Raw genomic sequence first — 17,197 nt, 5'->3', positions numbered from 1 at the left:
GCATTGACTGCAACTGTGTTGGGCAACAGGCCTTTGTGACATTTAGCATAGAGTAAAACTGGAAGACACAACTTCTGGAGTTGTGTCTTGTGTGATCATTTGACCCCTGAAGTGGTTTCTGATGCTGTGTGCTCGTAGGAAAACTTCCCGCTGATCCCTCTCTCCCTTTGTTGAAGGCCACTCATCTAACAGTCGACAGAATCCAAGGAGGCTGACTTCTAGCCTCTGAACTATTTTTGTCATTAGAGATGACAAGAATCAGGGTTCACTTCAACTCTGTGATTCCCCTCCACTTAGAGTCATTGTTAAGAAGTTAGTGACTGGACAGCAAGTTTCCTACAGCATCGATATAATGACAGCATAATTCTCAATGGAAGAATTTGCAATTGTTTTGATAATGTGGTGTATTCATGTTGGAAATGATCAAAGCTCTTGTAGATTACACAAAATATAAAGTCTTAAGATATGAGTTTTGTGAAAAGATCATTAGTATTAGATTCTTCATTCCCGCTCCCTTTCCTTCTCCCACTCTTGTTCTGTCTCCCACCCACCCTACCGCTGCCATTTAATTAATGATCAAAAAAGCCAATCCCATGGCTATGGCTTCAGTTCTATATTAAGCATGTTCCTATATCTTTATATTTTTGAAGTATTCCCCTCCTTTGACTTTTATTTTCATATACACTTTTTTTAAGCGTCTTAATATATATACCAGCTTGGTCTTCAGTCCATGAATTTTCTACCTCCACTTCCTGAGCACTGGTTTTACATGTGTGAAGCATGGGCCTGGCTCTCAAATATTCCTGAAAACTACATAGTATAGGAGCTATATCCTAAAACACAGCAAATAATAAAATATAATGTTGAATCACATAAAATTCCCAATATCAACTCATCTTTTCACAAAAGTAGCAATTTGATGTGAATCAACTCAGTGCATGCTGATCTACTACAGATCAAGGAATACATATTAATAAATCTAGAACATCTTACTATTTGCTTTGCACTTAACCCCATTAAAAGAGGCCCTAAAATAAATTTACTTAATCTGGACATTTACTCTTACAGTTGGATTTTCCTCTTTCATTCTCTGGCTACCAGCTAAAGTTTTTCCTATCCCTATACATTTATTTCTTAAAACTCCACTCCCATCCCAAGGTCTGGCTCAAAGCCACCTCAACTTTTAGGCTTCTTGGCTTCACTAAGTTGAAGTTCTCATTTTTCCTCCTCCAGACTCATCTGCCTGCTCTTTGCACAGGTTTTAAGGCATGTGTGGCTATGCAATCAGAATATTCCTTTTGAAGAATAAAACTTGGTTTCATGTGTATCTGTAGCATCAAACAAACTTAAGTGGCCAAATTACATGTAGGTACAGCATAAAAATGAGAATACGTTCATGCGTGTGTACACTCTACACCAAGCCTGTGTCTAGGGCTGATTTTTATTTGTATTTTTACTCTGTAGTTTTGAATTTTCCAGAGGTGTAGCTGGAAGCATGTTGGCTTCTTTTGCTTAACATTACGCAGTGAGGTCTTCCGTGCCAACGCCACTCAAAGTAATGACATTCCACTATTCCATTATCACACACCCATCCATTCAGCTATTAAAATGAATCTTGATTGTATCCCATTTGGGGAGAATATAGAGAAACCTCCATGCACATGCTCTCTGTGGACGTGAGTTATAACTCAGCTAACAAACACCAAGGAGCAGAGTTGCTGCAAAGGCTCCCTTTGATGGTATAAAACTTGCCCCGCTACCCTCAAAGTGGCTTTACTACCTTGCCTTCCCAACAAGAACTGAGCATCCATTAGCTCAGCTCCTCTCCAGCATTTGGCATAGCTCTTGGTTTCTAAAGTGTGGCCTTCCTGATAGGTGGTTTGCAGCTCAGCGATGCATGAGAAGCATGGCATCTTTTAATTGTCTTGTTCTATAGAAAGCAGACCTTCAGATCTTTGGCAGGCTAGCTTTCAATTTTAGGAGTCATTCATATGTTGTAAGCATATGTCTATTATTGGACATGTGTTTTATAATATTTCCTTCAATTCTGTATCTTTTATCTCATCATTATCTTAATGCACGTTGGTTTTTAGCAGGGATCTTTTTTTTTTTTTTCCATTTTCTGAAGCGATGGATTTCCCTTTCTCTTAATTCCTATACAGGGAATAAATTCTGCTTGGTCATTTTGGCCATCTATGTACCCCATTTGCAATTTCTTTTATCCTCTTACCCTTCTGTAAAGGAAATACTAGGTAAACATGAGCCTCTACTCCAAGGTTCAACTTAGTGGAAACTAGGAAGAAAAGTTCCAGAAATAGAAGGCGCTAAAGAGACAAGCATTTTTCCTACCACAGAAAGGAAAACTTCTGGTGTCAGTCAACAAGCTCCCTTCAGTGTTTATTGTTTTTGGTTTGGCCTGGGCCTCACTGATGATCCTAAGCTACCTGGCTCCCCAGCACTGAGGCTGTGAGCATGTGTCATGGCGTCCAGCATTGTTGCATAAGTTTTAAGGAGGAAATCCAGTTCTTGGTGCACAACAAGAAATCACTTTACTGATTGGGCCATGTCTCCAACTCCTAGGATACATCTTCCAAGATCAAGATCAAATACAGCTTTGGGAGTATAGGGTTTAGTTGGCTTAGCTGGCTTCCCAATCCCAATTCATCACTGAGGAAATTCAGGGCGGAAACTCAAGGTAGGAAAGGAACCTGAAGTCAAAACCAAAGCCGAGGAATGGAGGAAGGCTGCTCACTGCCTTGCTCTTTCCAGCTTACCCAGCCTCCTTTCTTATAGAACCCAGGACCGCTTGCCCAAGGAGGGCACCATCCACAATGAGCTGGGCCCTCCCACATCAATAATGGAGAAGATGCTCCACTGATTTACCTACGTGTACTCTCTTAGAGGCGCTTACTCGGGTGTGCTTTCTCTTCCCAGATAACTCTAGCTCGTGTCAAGTTGATAAAAACTAGCCAACACAGTAGGTGAAAAGCAAGAAAAACACGCTGCTTGACTTAACAATTTCCATCAAAAAAAAAAAAATCTTTGTTCAATTCTATTTTTAAAACAGGAAAACTGTATTTAAAAACAAATCCTTAGGTAAGGCATAGTGTTACGATAGATAGATAGATAGATAGATAGATAGATAGATAGATAGATAGATAGATAGATAGATAGGCAGATAATCCAGTAAAACAAGAACTTAGATGAAGATGGGTAAATTTGTGAAGTGTTTGTTGCACGAGGATAAAGACTTGGGTTCAAGCCTTGGAATCCATGTAGAAGCTAGGCATGGTGGTGTGTGCTTGTAATCCAGTGCTAGGGGCAGGGGACAGTGGCCGAGCATCCCTGGGGCTCACTGGCCAGCTATTCCCGTCAAAGAAAAAGCTCCAGGCAAACAAATGAGAGACCCTGTCTCAAAGCCAAAAGTAGGCAGCTCAGAAAACAATACTTAAGACTGACATGCCAGACACATGTACAAATATGCACATGTACACACACCACTCTTTACACTCAAAAGAACTAACGTTTAAAAAAAATGAAAACCCGAGGAGAGATTAAAACACGTATTTTAAAATATCCTCAAAAATAGACTTTAAGAAAACTGAGTTGTACTCAGTATCCAGAAACTGGCATCTATGCCACAACCTTGAGAACAAGTCAGAGAAAGGATGGAGCCACTCCCCGAAGCAGTGCTAGGACATAGAGAAAAAGCAGGGGCAGACCTGTCTACAAAGGGAATGTCGTAGTGACCTGTGTTAAATGTAGCAACATAGGAGGTTCCTGGGATGTGCTGGATTCTCTTCTCTCCGCATCATCAGTTAGTGCCAGGGTTGTGAGGTCTTTTACAGCGGAGGGGGTTCTAAAGCTCCAGCCCTCCTACTGCCCTTACAAACAAAGGGTGGTGTATAGAAAGCGAAAGCAGGGAGCGGCTTTTCCAGAATCTTGTGAACATTTTTATCTCGGCACCAGGGGAATCAGAGATCCATCCACTCTCAGAGTAGCTGCAGCTGTGTTCCCCTGGCATCACAGGACAATGCTTTCTGAGCTTTAATAGTGCCATGGGAGCTTGTTCCAAACCAGATTTCATATCAGCTGAGCTTGGGTGAGTATTCACATTTAAACATGTTCCCCAGTTATGCCAAAGTCCCTGGTCCATAGGCTTCACTGAGTGATGACAAAAGACATCAAGTCCACTTGAATAAATATACCTACACATGTCTCATAAATGTGAAGACATTGATAGGACAAGAAGTGTTAACTAGGAATTAATTCATAAGTTAGGATCTCGGCACTACTAGAGCACATAGAAGTGTTTAAAAATACAACATTGAACTTGTATTTAAAACAATTCTCCATATTTATCTAAATACTCCCAAGCTTTCAGTGAACACTTCATACCATGGCTACTACCAAACACTGTACTTATTGTATTTTCCTACAAATGCAAACCCAATGTTAATTCTTTTCCTCATTATTAAGACCAAATTAATAGCATAAAGACCTCAAAGAAAGAAATATTTATTTGGGTTCATATTTTCCTAGAACCTCGGTGCAGAGAAGACATGGTAGTGGCAGGTGACCCCATCCCAGCAGGTCTGAAAGGCAGTTGCTTTTTATGTGGCACCAACCAGGACACTGGGAGCTCAAGCTGGAACCAAGGCCAGCCTACAGCCCATAAATTCTGGCTCTGCAATCCACTTCCTCCAGATAGGCCATACCTCTGAAAATTTCAGCGTCCTATTAGCTGAGGACCAAGTACTTATTCCAACATGTAAGCCCCTGAGGACATTTCAAATAACAATATCTATGGTGGAGTTTAATCAATAAGTTAGGTGTCAGAAGATATTTACTACAACTAATAGTAAAAATGGAATGTATATCATATCATATGCACAGATTCTGACAACTGATCTGATAATCAAGACAGATACTGCAGGACTAACAGGTATGTAGCATATGCAGTGTGGACACACTAGGCAAAGAGATTGTTTTTTTTTCACAATAGCATGGGACAGTCCCAGATTTTACCTTTCTACTCAGCCTCTGTGTGATTGGAAACTTTCAACTGTATATTTCTAGAGCTTTCCACTTAATATTTTCATAATGTGGTTGTGCTTGGGTAACTTAAGCAATGATAACTGCATTGTGGGTAAGAGGCAATTTCTGAAATTGTTTTTATTCTTCTGTGCTAGTTGCTATTTGTGGGTTCAATTTTCTATTGTTTCTGTTCTCAAGAACAAGCATAACACACAGCACTCTGTGGGCAATTACACGATGATACATCAAAGGTAAAGCAGTCCCAGTGTGATCCCCTTTACAACTGTTTTTGAAAAAAAAAAATCATTCTGCCATTGTCATAGGGTCATATTTTAATTAATCTAGTTTCTAGTAACATGAAGTATAGGGAATTACAATAGTCTAAAGTTAAATGTATCCTTAAGTCATTCAAGAGATATTAATCAACCAAATGGAACAAGAGCCCACCTCCCGGAAAGTTACAGAGAGGAGTTTAAGGAGACAGACGCAGGAGTATTCTTGGAGAACTAAGAGTGCTCTAAATCTCACAAGCACGGGAGATTTTTTAAGCTGGTGTCTGACACAAAGATGCACACTACCCTGGAAAGATACCCATGAATACAGCCTAATCCAAGGTCAGGACTCTCAGAATCACTCTCTAGCATGACGTAGAATACACACTCAAGACCCTGCCTGCATTCCATCCCATCCTTAAAGCTATTGTCTGATTAACCTCAGAGTAGAACTGGGTCTTAAACTATAGTCCTTTAGGTTGACTGTCTTGTGGTCTTAAAAGATATCATACTAAGGAGGTGGATACTTTCAGGTCTGCCAGGGAGAAAGGGGATGAGTAGAAGGATTTTTAAGTTGGATTTGTCACAGATGGTAGATTAGATACAATTTGGGTAGATGACATAAGACATGGGCTACTGCGACCATCTGCAAAAGGATTTTTAACCAAAATAGTCATCTTTATTGGAAATTTTTACATGTGTAAATTGTGTTTCACACAGACATTAAGAGAGTTAATTGCTCTGTCCACTTTTAGCCTAACTGCAAAGTTACAAGAAATAGAAACTAGCAGGCAAGCCCAGCACCCAGGGGTACAGCCTGTGCTGTGGAAGGAACAGTGTCCAGCATCCAGAACTCAGCCTGGAAAATGCATCAGAGAACAGCAGATACTGCAAAAATATACGATCCCAAAGCCAGAAAATTTTAGTTACTGGCTGTTCCTTCCCAACTGACCTTTCTGGATTTCAGTGCCTTTGAGATGATTTGTGTGGTAGATGTAATCATTTTATTCCTAAAGGCCATACTATTATCAATATCACCGGGAAACCTAATTCAAAATATATTGCCCTCACCATTCTGTAAGTTGATTCTTGTTTTCATAGCAAATATGTGAAATCATTAATTCTTAAATCCTCCTTTAGAAAAAGGAGTATGTCACAGTGCTCATCAATACTGAAAGATAAAAGGAAGTTTAGGACCACAACTTTGAGCTCCTTTAGACAGCACTGAAAAGAAAAAACAAGGGTTGAGGAGAGGACTCGGTTGTAAAGTAATTGCTGTACAAGAATGCATTCCTCAGTTCAGATCCCCGGCACTTACATAAAAGCTGAGCACAGCTATGGCACACATTCCCAGTTAAGAGGAACAAAAACTTGCAGATGTAGGAGCTCTCTGGCCAGCCTGTCTATTCAATAGGTGAGCTCCAGGTTCTGTGAGAACCCCTGGCTCAAACAATAAGGTGGAGAGCAAAAGAAGACACACAGTGCTGACTTCAGGCGTTCATGTACAAATGCTTTGTTGTGGACACCCACACATGCATCTGCCACACACACACATGCACACACACGTCTGCATGTGTGCACATGCATATACCTACACACAATAAGACATAGAGAAGTATAGACATATCTTTACCTCAACTTAGAATGCCCAGACTACAAAATGGCCACACAGAGTGGGAAAACTCGGCTTAATGGGAATGGAAAGCTTCAAGATATGTGCAGTAAAATGCACCACTCTCCAGCATCAAGTACCTGGCAGGCTCAACATCACCGCCTTCCTGAGGGATGCTTTTTAAGAATCAAAGTATTTTCCTGAGCCATTTTCTGGTTAACTCATTAGCCTGAATTAGTTTTCTGACCTCAACACCTGCTATAACCAGCAGGGGCTTGAATGGGGCAGAACTAAAGAGGCATATATTTCAATAAACAGGAAAAACTGAGACAAAGAATTTGCACAATGTTAGATAGGAGACTCTGGGCAAGGAAAGGGCAAAGGGGACTTAATAAAAGGAACAAAATGAAGACCAAGTAAACTTTTATCAATCTCTCAGGCCATCCCAGATCCTCTAAATTTGTTTCTCGATGACTGTCACACTGAAAAATAAACAGATCTCCGCAAGCCCAGCAAAAGTGCCAAATACCAATCCAGCTACCTCCTCAGTTCCCCCCTACTATCTTTGCGCCATAGCTGGTGGGGTCCAAGCAGCCACACCCTTCTAAAATGCTCAGCCTGAAGCATTGATAAAGAGCATGGTAATGGTACTGGGTCTGCACATTATAGTTCCTGGGAAGGCCATGCAGTTGCCCTTAGCAAGACACTTGGAAACACAAGCAATGAGCAATGCTGCTGTCTAGGATTGTCACTGCGGTCTAGGATCGTCACTTGGGTCTGAAAATCTGTCCTGGGGAGGTGCTGTAGGAAACATGTAGTGTAAACTGTAATGCTGCAGTTCAGAACAGGGGTTTTTAATTTTTCATGAGGGAAAAGGAAAGTAGCTACTACTTTAAGTGATTCGGATGTATCTTCACTTCTAATAAACATCAGATGACTTATTCTGCTGGAATAGAAAGAGCCACAAGGTTTCTAAACTGAGAACACTTTCTCCCACAGAATAAAACATATAGACACTATAGGTGACTTCTTTCTCTTTAAAAATGCTGTTAAAAGTGTCTGTAGCTCTTCAAGATTACATGTAGAGCCAAGGTTATGAATATGTATAAATATGCAGATGCCCTATTGAATGTTCCTTATCTCATTTGTATTTCTGAAGATGTATAAGATAACCTTTGTGTCTTTCAAAAACATCTTCCTACACCTCAGGGAGCAAATTACCTCTATTTTCATTTCCTTTAAAGTTAGATCATTTTATAATTAAGAATGTATTGAAGCAGATTTTCCCACGTGTAAGCTACTCCCTGGAGTGTAATTTATGCAAAGAGAGCCTCTGACTTAATATCATATGAGCCAAAATCTATTCAATGGCTACCTGGGATTATTTTAGTCAGTTTATAGTACCTATAAACACCCACTGTTAGAAATCTTACTGCTAAACTGAAATCCATAGTACAAATAAGTTATAATGATTCATTGAATTATTTTTAAAATACCTTTAATAAAGATATAATAATATATTAAATTTTTTGACACATGCTTCTTTCCCTGAATCATTAGACAAAAATCAGTTAACAGGGACAGTGGTGTCGATTATGATGATGTAATGATGATGTCCTTCAGGAAATAGCCATCTTAGCCTTACAGTTTTATGAAGTTTGTTGATGAATACTTTATTTTTAAGCTACAAAATGTAAGTTCAAAGGCTTTCTCTTAGTTGTGTCCCTAAGTATTAATAGATTAAGGAGTGCAACTCAGAGGGACAAATGGGAATAACTGAAAACTTCCTGTTTCCCCACCACAACATCCTAAAAGCAGTTCAGTCATATTTACACCCCCAATTCCCTCCCTCAAATTCTTTGTCATACAAAAAAAAAAAATGTAAGTGTCTGTAGTGTATTTAATTTTGAAAAAGTTAATGTGTTACCCTAAAGCCAAGTATTATATTCATTGTGTAAAGCAATAACAAAAGATGGCAATGCTTCACTCTTATTTGTCTTGTGTATTTATGAGTGGAAAACTATAGAAGTGTATGCAAGTGTCAACTTTATGTATGAAGCATTTTGAAGGATATTTTGCATAATTATTTTAAATTGGGAAAGGAAATAGCAGATCTTCTTAGTGTGAATAATTTTAACAACTCTTTAGAGGGCTATCAAACACAGGAATTCCTGCATTCTAAACAACTTCCCATGAGGACAACACTGTCCTTCTAAGATATTTTTACATTCAGGTGCCTGTAAAACGCCCCATAAAAGTACATGTGTCCCGGTCCCACACCACATCATACTCCACAAATATCTTCTATTGCTGTTCCAAGGCCAAGGCTCACACCGAGCTCTCATGCATGCTAGACAAGTGCTCTCTCACCCTACCCCACCCCACCCCACCCGGCAACACCCTCGGCCCTACTGTCTCCATCTCTATCAGCTCATCACTTTGTCTTGCTTCCAAGGTGAGGCAGGTACTCTTCATCAGCTTCGGTCTTCCTTACCGTTCAGCATTTACTCCCACGTCTGCCTCTGAAGCATTTTTGTTCTTGTTTCTGAGCCACCCTTTTTCCCAGAGCTGATACTTCTTTCTGCCATTGCCTAACACCTGTGTCAGGAGTAACTTTTCATTGATCTGCTTTTTTTTTTTTTTTTTTTTTTCTGGTTAGCCTGCCAAGCAATAAGGATCTGCCTTCGCATCTCATGTAACTTGTGAAGTGGTTTTAGGGATTCAGTTTGGGACTCTTCTCACACTGTGCAAGCAAGCACTCTAACACAGAGTTAACATCGCAGCCTTGTCCTAACCACTTATTTGCTCTTTGTTTTTTACATTCCTCGTGGCAAACAAGATCAGGTGAAAACTGCCCTGCCTAACTTCAGTGGCTCCTAAGTCTTGTGTCACACTTTGGTGTGTCCATATGACCCAAATTTCCCATAAAGCCAATTACTCTGTATAATTATCAGCCTGTCATACTAGACCTCTAACCTATTTCCATTCAATAACTCTTGCCTTTCTCTTTAGCCAAACCAAATCCCATACATTTTATAAAATGAACTGTCTTCCTGGTTGGAATGTCATTGATAGAAGAGGTTGGAATATTGCAGGTCAGGGGCTAATCACCTCATCTTACGCTAGCTTTAACCCTCTGGCTAGCCATTGTATTCCCACTACTGTGTCAGAACTAACATGCAATGACTGATAGATAAAAACTCTTTTAGAATCTATTAATTTGGCAAGTCACTAGCTTCCATTAACCCAAAAGCTCAGAATGTCTTCAGACAGCATCTGAGACCTTATAGCAAAGCTTCTCCCATATTGTTGTGACCACCACTCTGATGTACCTATCAATGTATTTCAAAGTTGCCCTAATCTATGACTTTCTTTGTTTTGTAAAACTATAAAATGTTATGAACCTCTCTCCATATTTCAACATGGAATTTGGGATAACCTAAATCTATGACCTAGGCCATGGTCACTCGAATATGCCCCAGAATAAACTATCTCTTACACCCTTTTTAAAAAATGAATCCGCTTCATCTCCAGTGAAACTAAATGCATGCCAACTTCCTATATAATTTATTTTTCTGATTTATTTATTATTAAGCTTCTTATTAATGAGTCTATCAAAGTCACTACCATATCTTCTCCTGAGTTATCATCATCTCTCAGTATCTTTCCAGATATTTAAAGCATGCTCACTTAATGTCTGGTTGATCTATTAATGATATTTTCACAGTGGTAAACAGTCTATCCAGCCACATATGTAAGATTATCAAATACCAACTCTCCAGACTTATTTTATTGATATTTTAAATATTATTGAGATAAGACCATGGAAAAACACCTAGAGACTTCCTATTTCAAAAGTAAACTACGAAATATAAAGGCACGAGTTCACAGGATTTTTCTGCCGTGCTATTTTAGGAGAAACAAGTTTTAAACGGAGAAAACAGCGAAAGGAAGAGAAAACATCTAGTTTCTAAATATACACATGCAGGGACTGGTACATGTGAGTGTGTGTGTGTGTGTGTGTGTGTGTGTGAGAGAGAGAGAGAGAGAGAGAGAGAGAGAGAGAGAGAGAGAGAGAGAGAGAGAGAGAAAGGAGGGGAGAGCAGAATTTGCATTTGAAAAACCAGAGTGATAGCCAGGCCTAGAACAATGGTTCTCAAGCTGTGGTTCAGGACTCTTGTGGATTAAGGGCCCCCTTCACAAGGGAGTCTTTCCTAAAGCCATCTGAAAACTCAGATATTCACATTATAATTCACAACAGTAGCAAAATTATAGTTCTGAAGTAGCAATGAAAATAATTTATGGTTGGGGATTACCATAACATGAGGAATGTATTAAAGCGTTAGAGCATTAGGAAGGTTGAGAACCAGTGCTTTAGAGGAAGCCTAGGAAGGCCATTCAAATAGTAATGATGACCCCAGGCCATCACTCGCACCCAGCATCCTCTAACTGTAAGAATCTAACATGAATACCTTGCCAAGGACAGCTAAGTGTGAAAATAGTAACAATTTTTTAAAGCCAATTATAGACATTCTAAATAGCTTCTTGTTTTTCCTCTTTCAGCACAAATTGAAGTGATACCATGCAAAATTTGTGGCGATAAATCCTCCGGGATCCACTACGGAGTCATCACGTGTGAAGGCTGCAAGGTAAGGACTTCCCCATTGTGACAGTGGGCTGAAGCTTTAGAGCAGAGGATGGTGTACCTGCTGGAAGTTTTGACTTGGTGTGTGGCTGGACTGTTTCCTTCTCTTCTTTTTCCTTTTACCTGTTTTTGTCTAACTGATCTGCAGCTCTTGAAACATGAATGGTTATTTAAAGACTTGAACTACTCCCATTTACGAAGAAATAAAGACCAATTCTTTCTGACTCCAAGCCAGGTGGTGGTGGCGCACACCTTTAATCCCAGCACTTTGGAGGCAGAGGCAGGCGGATTTCTAAGTTCGAGGCCAGCCTGGTCTACAGTTCCAGGACAGCCAAGACTATACAGAGAAACCCTGTCTCAAAGAAAAAAAAACAAAAAAACAAAAAAAAACACTGACTCCATTTGATAAAACTGAAGATTAAAATAAAGACTAGAAGCTAAGGATACTGAGGTGACAACTATAATATACATAAGTCACTCCTTTTATTCTCACATTCCAACAAATTAAAAATTTAGAACTGAAAGTCTTGCAGGTTAAGAATGCTAGTTGCTCTTACAGATGAATCAAGTTCACTGCTGAGCACACACATAGTGGTTTAGAGCCATCTGTAACTCCATTCTGAGGGTATCTGATGTCCCCTTCTGACTTTGGGTATTAAACACATGGTACACGGAACATACAGGCAGGCAAAACACCCATACACGTAAAGTATAAAAACAGTAATAAAAATTTTTAAAGCCCTGGAAGCATTGGATATGTTAGAAGTGGTATCTAGACCAGTCACACATCATCTTCCATTAAATCTTAATTTTTCAATGAGTTCCTAAAGGATAAACAAGATCTAATTTGACATGTGCCACTGGTTTAAATATGAAATAGAAAAACTGACCAAGAGCACAAGAATCTTTCACATTCTGTCCATTGTTCCCTCAGAGAGAGTTACAACCCTGTGATAAATGTATTTCTGTGAGTTAGATGGGTGAGAAATGGAAGGCAAAGGAATAGCAGCTACCACAGACCTAACCTGGGGTAATTTGAAAATTAAGAGTAAGGTTTTAAAGTAATTTGTTAGGGTCGTAAGAGTAAGCATAACAAGATGCACTCAAAATGTTTCTACAATGAAGAAATCTCAAGTTTCATCTTCCAGGGGCATAGATGATGCTGGCAAAGCCATTGGCAATACGCAGGCAAAACGAATCCTTTATTTGCATTCAGTAAACCGAGGGAGGTAGGGCACAGTCATAGATCCTAGGATTCAATCATAATCTTAGGATACTTTTTAAAGGTAAAAAATATAAAACATTACAGTTATCAAAACAGAGCTACTCTGAAAATTGACAACGTCTTCACAAGTCTTAAAAAAAAGTAATTGGGACTGAAAAGGTGGATGGTAAAAGAAAAATTAAAAAAATAAAATAAAAAATGTAAGTAACATGAGAAAAGAATAGTCAACGTAGTGGGATGGTCTGGAATGAGATGGTCGGTGGTGTCCTTAGGCAAAGCTTACCAAACTGCCCATCATTCTATTCCTCTTACAAAGTTAGAATGAAGAATTAGGTATCATCTGCTATCAGGCTTTTTTTTTTTTTATTCCATCAATAGGAAGCAATATAAGAAAATAAGAAGTCAGTTGTTTCATAAACCCTCCATACGTAAGTCATTTTCTCTGGGTAGGCAGACAAATAGTGTTTGTCATAAGTGAGTTTCTAATGAGAACTCTTTCCAGTGAAGGCATGTTCTTCAGGTTGAAGAGCCCTGGCCTAGTTTACATTGTATCTACTAATGTCTTCTGCATATGAGTTCTGCATGCTAATTATAACATGTTACAAGGCATTGGGAAAATATGGGACTTCAAACTGTGGGTAGATATTCATTTTAAGATGTAGTTTTAAAACACAGGCTCTTAAATATTGAATGAACCTAAACCAACATGCCAACAGCAGGAACAAGTAGCCCTGGCATCCTTTCAATCCAACACTAAAGAAATTCTGTTGTCACTAGGACGCATATTCTGAGGTTTTCACCAAACTGGCTACACATCCCAGTACTCTCACATACTTCACAGGAAGGCCCACATGTAAATATGCCAGGCTTCTCCAGTAGGAATCCCATTCAGAATCAGATGTCAATGTCAACATATTCAGTTACCAAGCTCTAAGGTTTTGTAATAATGCTCTGCAGTTGACATATGCAACCATTATAAACATCAGTTCAGCCCACCAACTTATTCAGCTCCTATTCATTCAGCAAAATGTGAAACCGAATCTATTTTTCATGCCAAAAATCTCATTTGCAATAATGAGCAACAGATAAGCAAGAAATGACTCATAATTAATGTCAAATTGGCTGTAAATAGGGACTTGTGGCTGTGACTTCAGAACATCTTCCCTGCCAACTTTTTCACTAAATGGCATTCCAATATCCAAAGCAGGGGAAGCAATTCTTCCTTAAGATGTAAATTCTAAGGCATCTCGAATCAGCTCCAAGCCACTGCAATCATGCTTCATGACAGCTTTCCTGATATATGAAACAGGCATTTCAGCCCCATGGGCACTTAGATGTGTTCCTGTTTCCAGAATCAAATCGAACTGGCTTCATGGAGCCCTGTTGTGCAATCACTAGTATAGTGAACAAACACCACACATGAACATTTAGAGGTAAAAGTAGTCCTTCTTGAATGGATCTGGGCTGAAACCACAAAACCAACTGTGAATCTCTCCAAGGGGTTCTTAGCCACACAGCCATTCTAAGGTTCCTTATAGGTCAGCAAAGCCCCTCCATAATACCCAGTTAAACCCTACTGAAATCCAAGACAAAAACAAAACAAAACAAAACAAAACAATAATATCAATCCCATCTTTCTTTAAACTCTTAAGAATTTTCATATTCATGTTGATTTTAATGTTCTATCAAAAAATTCTTTTTTCTAATAGCCTTTATGTATAGTAAACTCTGAACTTTATATCCAAGTTGCTCTCTTGTGTGTTTTATTTAATTCAGCCCTGTTCCATTCTCCTGAGGAAACATGGGTGTTTAAAAGAAGTTAAGAGGCTATCTTTCACTGTGGTTTTTTTCTGTTTTGTTTTTTTGTTTGTTTGTTTTTCTGTTTCTTTTGTTTTTTGAAGATTTATTTATTTATTATATGTAAGTACACTGTAGCTGTCTTCAGACACTCCAGAAGAGGGCGTCAGATCTTGTTACAGATGGTTATGAGCCACCATGTGGTTGCTGGGATTTGAACTCCAGACCTTCAGAAGAGCAATTGGGTGCTTTTACCCACTGAGCCATCTCACCAGCCCTCCTGTTTCTTTTTAATACTCCTAACATCATTTGGCCCTTTTCACTTTCACTGTTTTGCTGTAGACATTCGGAGAGCAAACAATGATAAGGGAAACTGATTAGCTGAGGGAATGAACAGAGAACAGTAACTTGGATATCTTTGGGGAAATGCTTGTTTTCCTTACTACATTTTCTTCATAAGAAAACTAAGGGAGATTGGTACAAAGAATTAAAACAAACAAACAAACAAACAAAAAGCCAGCTGCAGATTTCAAGAGCCAGTTGTTGTTCTTCTACCCCAGAAGAACCCCAGAAGAATCCAAACCTACTTGAAATAGAACCTCTTATATCCTATAACCTAAGTGCAGGCATTTGTTTATTGCCTGTATTGCATCGATGAAGTTGTGGTTAGCATTTCTTTGATTCATAATGTTACTTTTGATTAAATACATCATGGGTTTCAAGAACAACTTTCTGCCCAATACCCATAGCACTTAGTTTAAACCCAAGTCAGACACCCATCATCATACTTGATTTAGCAGTAACATGCCCCTCTGATGTTCTTTCCCTATTCTTTTCTCTTCAAAGAAATTAGTTTAGTAAATATTGAGTGAGTGAGTGAGTGAGTGAGTGAGTGAGTGAGTGAGTGAGTGTGTGAGTGAGTGAATGAATGAGTGAATGAATGAGTGAATGAATGAGTGAGTGGAGAACTGAAGGAAAGATACTGTCAATTGCCCATACATAAGTACATATATTCTTCTCAGAACCATCTAGAAGCTCTCTAAGAAGCATTAGGAAACTTTTGAAAGATGAAAGTTAGCTATCCTCGGTGTAGAAAGTATAGCAGTGTGTAGTGTGTATGCTAATGCCGCCCTTCCTCTGAGTCTCCTGTCCTTGCCTTCTCTTTTCCTCTCTAGGGATTCTTCAGGAGGAGCCAGCAGAACAATGCCTCTTACTCCTGCCCAAGGCAGAGAAACTGTTTAATTGACAGAACCAACAGGAACCGTTGCCAACACTGCCGCCTGCAGAAGTGTCTTGCCCTAGGAATGTCAAGAGATGGTAAGCCTCTGCCTTCCTGTTCCTTAAGAGTTTTCAAATGGATGCTTTGCTAGAGGCTGTTCAAGCCACTGGAAGAGTTTTAACTGTGGGAATTGGGGATATAAAGAAAAGAGAACCAGAGGGCTGGTCGTGAATTAAGAAGTAAAGCACAAATATATCAAATGTAGCATTGCCTGAGAAATAAGAAAAAAAAGGAAGGTGGTAGAGGTTTGCAGACAGCCTACACTATCTAGGATAAGTACAGGCAAGGTAAGACATTAGATAGTAAGTGACTACCTGAGCATATTTTCTGGTAAAGAAGGGTTTCCTGGGATGTGAGGTCTTCAGTGTTAAAGTCACAAAGCTATAAATGAACAGAAGCCATTCACCCACCAGAGCCATCTGACTGGTATACAAGTTACTAATATATGCAGATCCTAGGAGCAGAACACGCTTCCACGGAAAGTGAGGCAGGCCACTGGCTGTTCATAAACACACAGCCAGGAACTTGCACAATTCTGAGACATTTTCAAGAGTGAAAATGTATTCGGGATCCCGAAGTTTCCACGCAGATAATGGGGCATGTGTTCCTCTTTCATACCCAATCAATTACTTAGATTCATGATACAAGATGAAAAATTCAAGTACAGTAAGCAAAGAATTTTGCTTCTTTTTTTTTTCATTTTATTTTTAGTTATTAAGATCCATTCTGTTGTTTGCTTCTTTTTTGTTTTGTTTTTCAAGACAGGGTTTCTTTGTCTAGCCCCAGCTGTCCTAGAATTCTCTGTGTAGACCAGACTGTCCTGGAACTCACAGAGATCCTCCTACCTCTGCCTCCTCAGTGCTGGAATATGAATACTGGCCATAGATTTCTTGTAGCCCTAGAGTGCACTGTGAATGGCCATGTGTCTTGGACAAATCCCACTAGTGCCAGGGCTGATGGTGGTCTCTCTGTCCCAGTAAGTGATGGTAGCATACGATACTGAAGAATCATAAAGTTGGTCTGATCAGGACTTAAGCAATGCGATATCTCCCACTGCTTTTTCATTATCCTCCCCATCCAGTGACTCAGAAAATCCTGGCACAGTCCTTTAAGTAGTACAGGATAAGATATCCTCACATCTCCCTCAATGATACAGTAGTATGTTGACACATTCATTTTTTCCTGCCACTTATATCTGGCTCTGTCTTCACCACATCTGGTCACTGAAAAACATGGCTTCTGGTAGACAGCTGCTTTACTATTCAAATAATGGACTTTGTATCCTCTCATGTATATATGAGCAGACATCCAACTCAGAGATTACAAGTTT

The 17,197-nt window shown here is 39.4% G+C and overlaps 1 protein-coding gene across 1 annotated transcript in view; it reads left to right on the top strand.

Annotated features, from left to right (window-relative positions):
• Window positions 1-17,197, top strand: part of Rorb (RAR related orphan receptor B) — a 173,342-nt gene that overhangs the window by 111,183 nt on the left and 44,962 nt on the right. The window contains exons 2-3 of the mRNA XM_021193357.2: window positions 11,485-11,570; window positions 15,764-15,905. Of these exons, the coding sequence (XP_021049016.1) occupies window positions 11,485-11,570; window positions 15,764-15,905 (228 nt within the window). The remainder of the gene's footprint in view (window positions 1-11,484; window positions 11,571-15,763; window positions 15,906-17,197) is intronic.

This window comes from Mus pahari, chromosome 1, assembly GCF_900095145.1.
Source record: "Mus pahari chromosome 1, PAHARI_EIJ_v1.1, whole genome shotgun sequence".
Lineage (NCBI taxonomy): Eukaryota > Metazoa > Chordata > Mammalia > Rodentia > Muridae > Mus > Mus pahari.
This window is presented reverse-complemented; position numbering and strand designations above follow the sequence as displayed.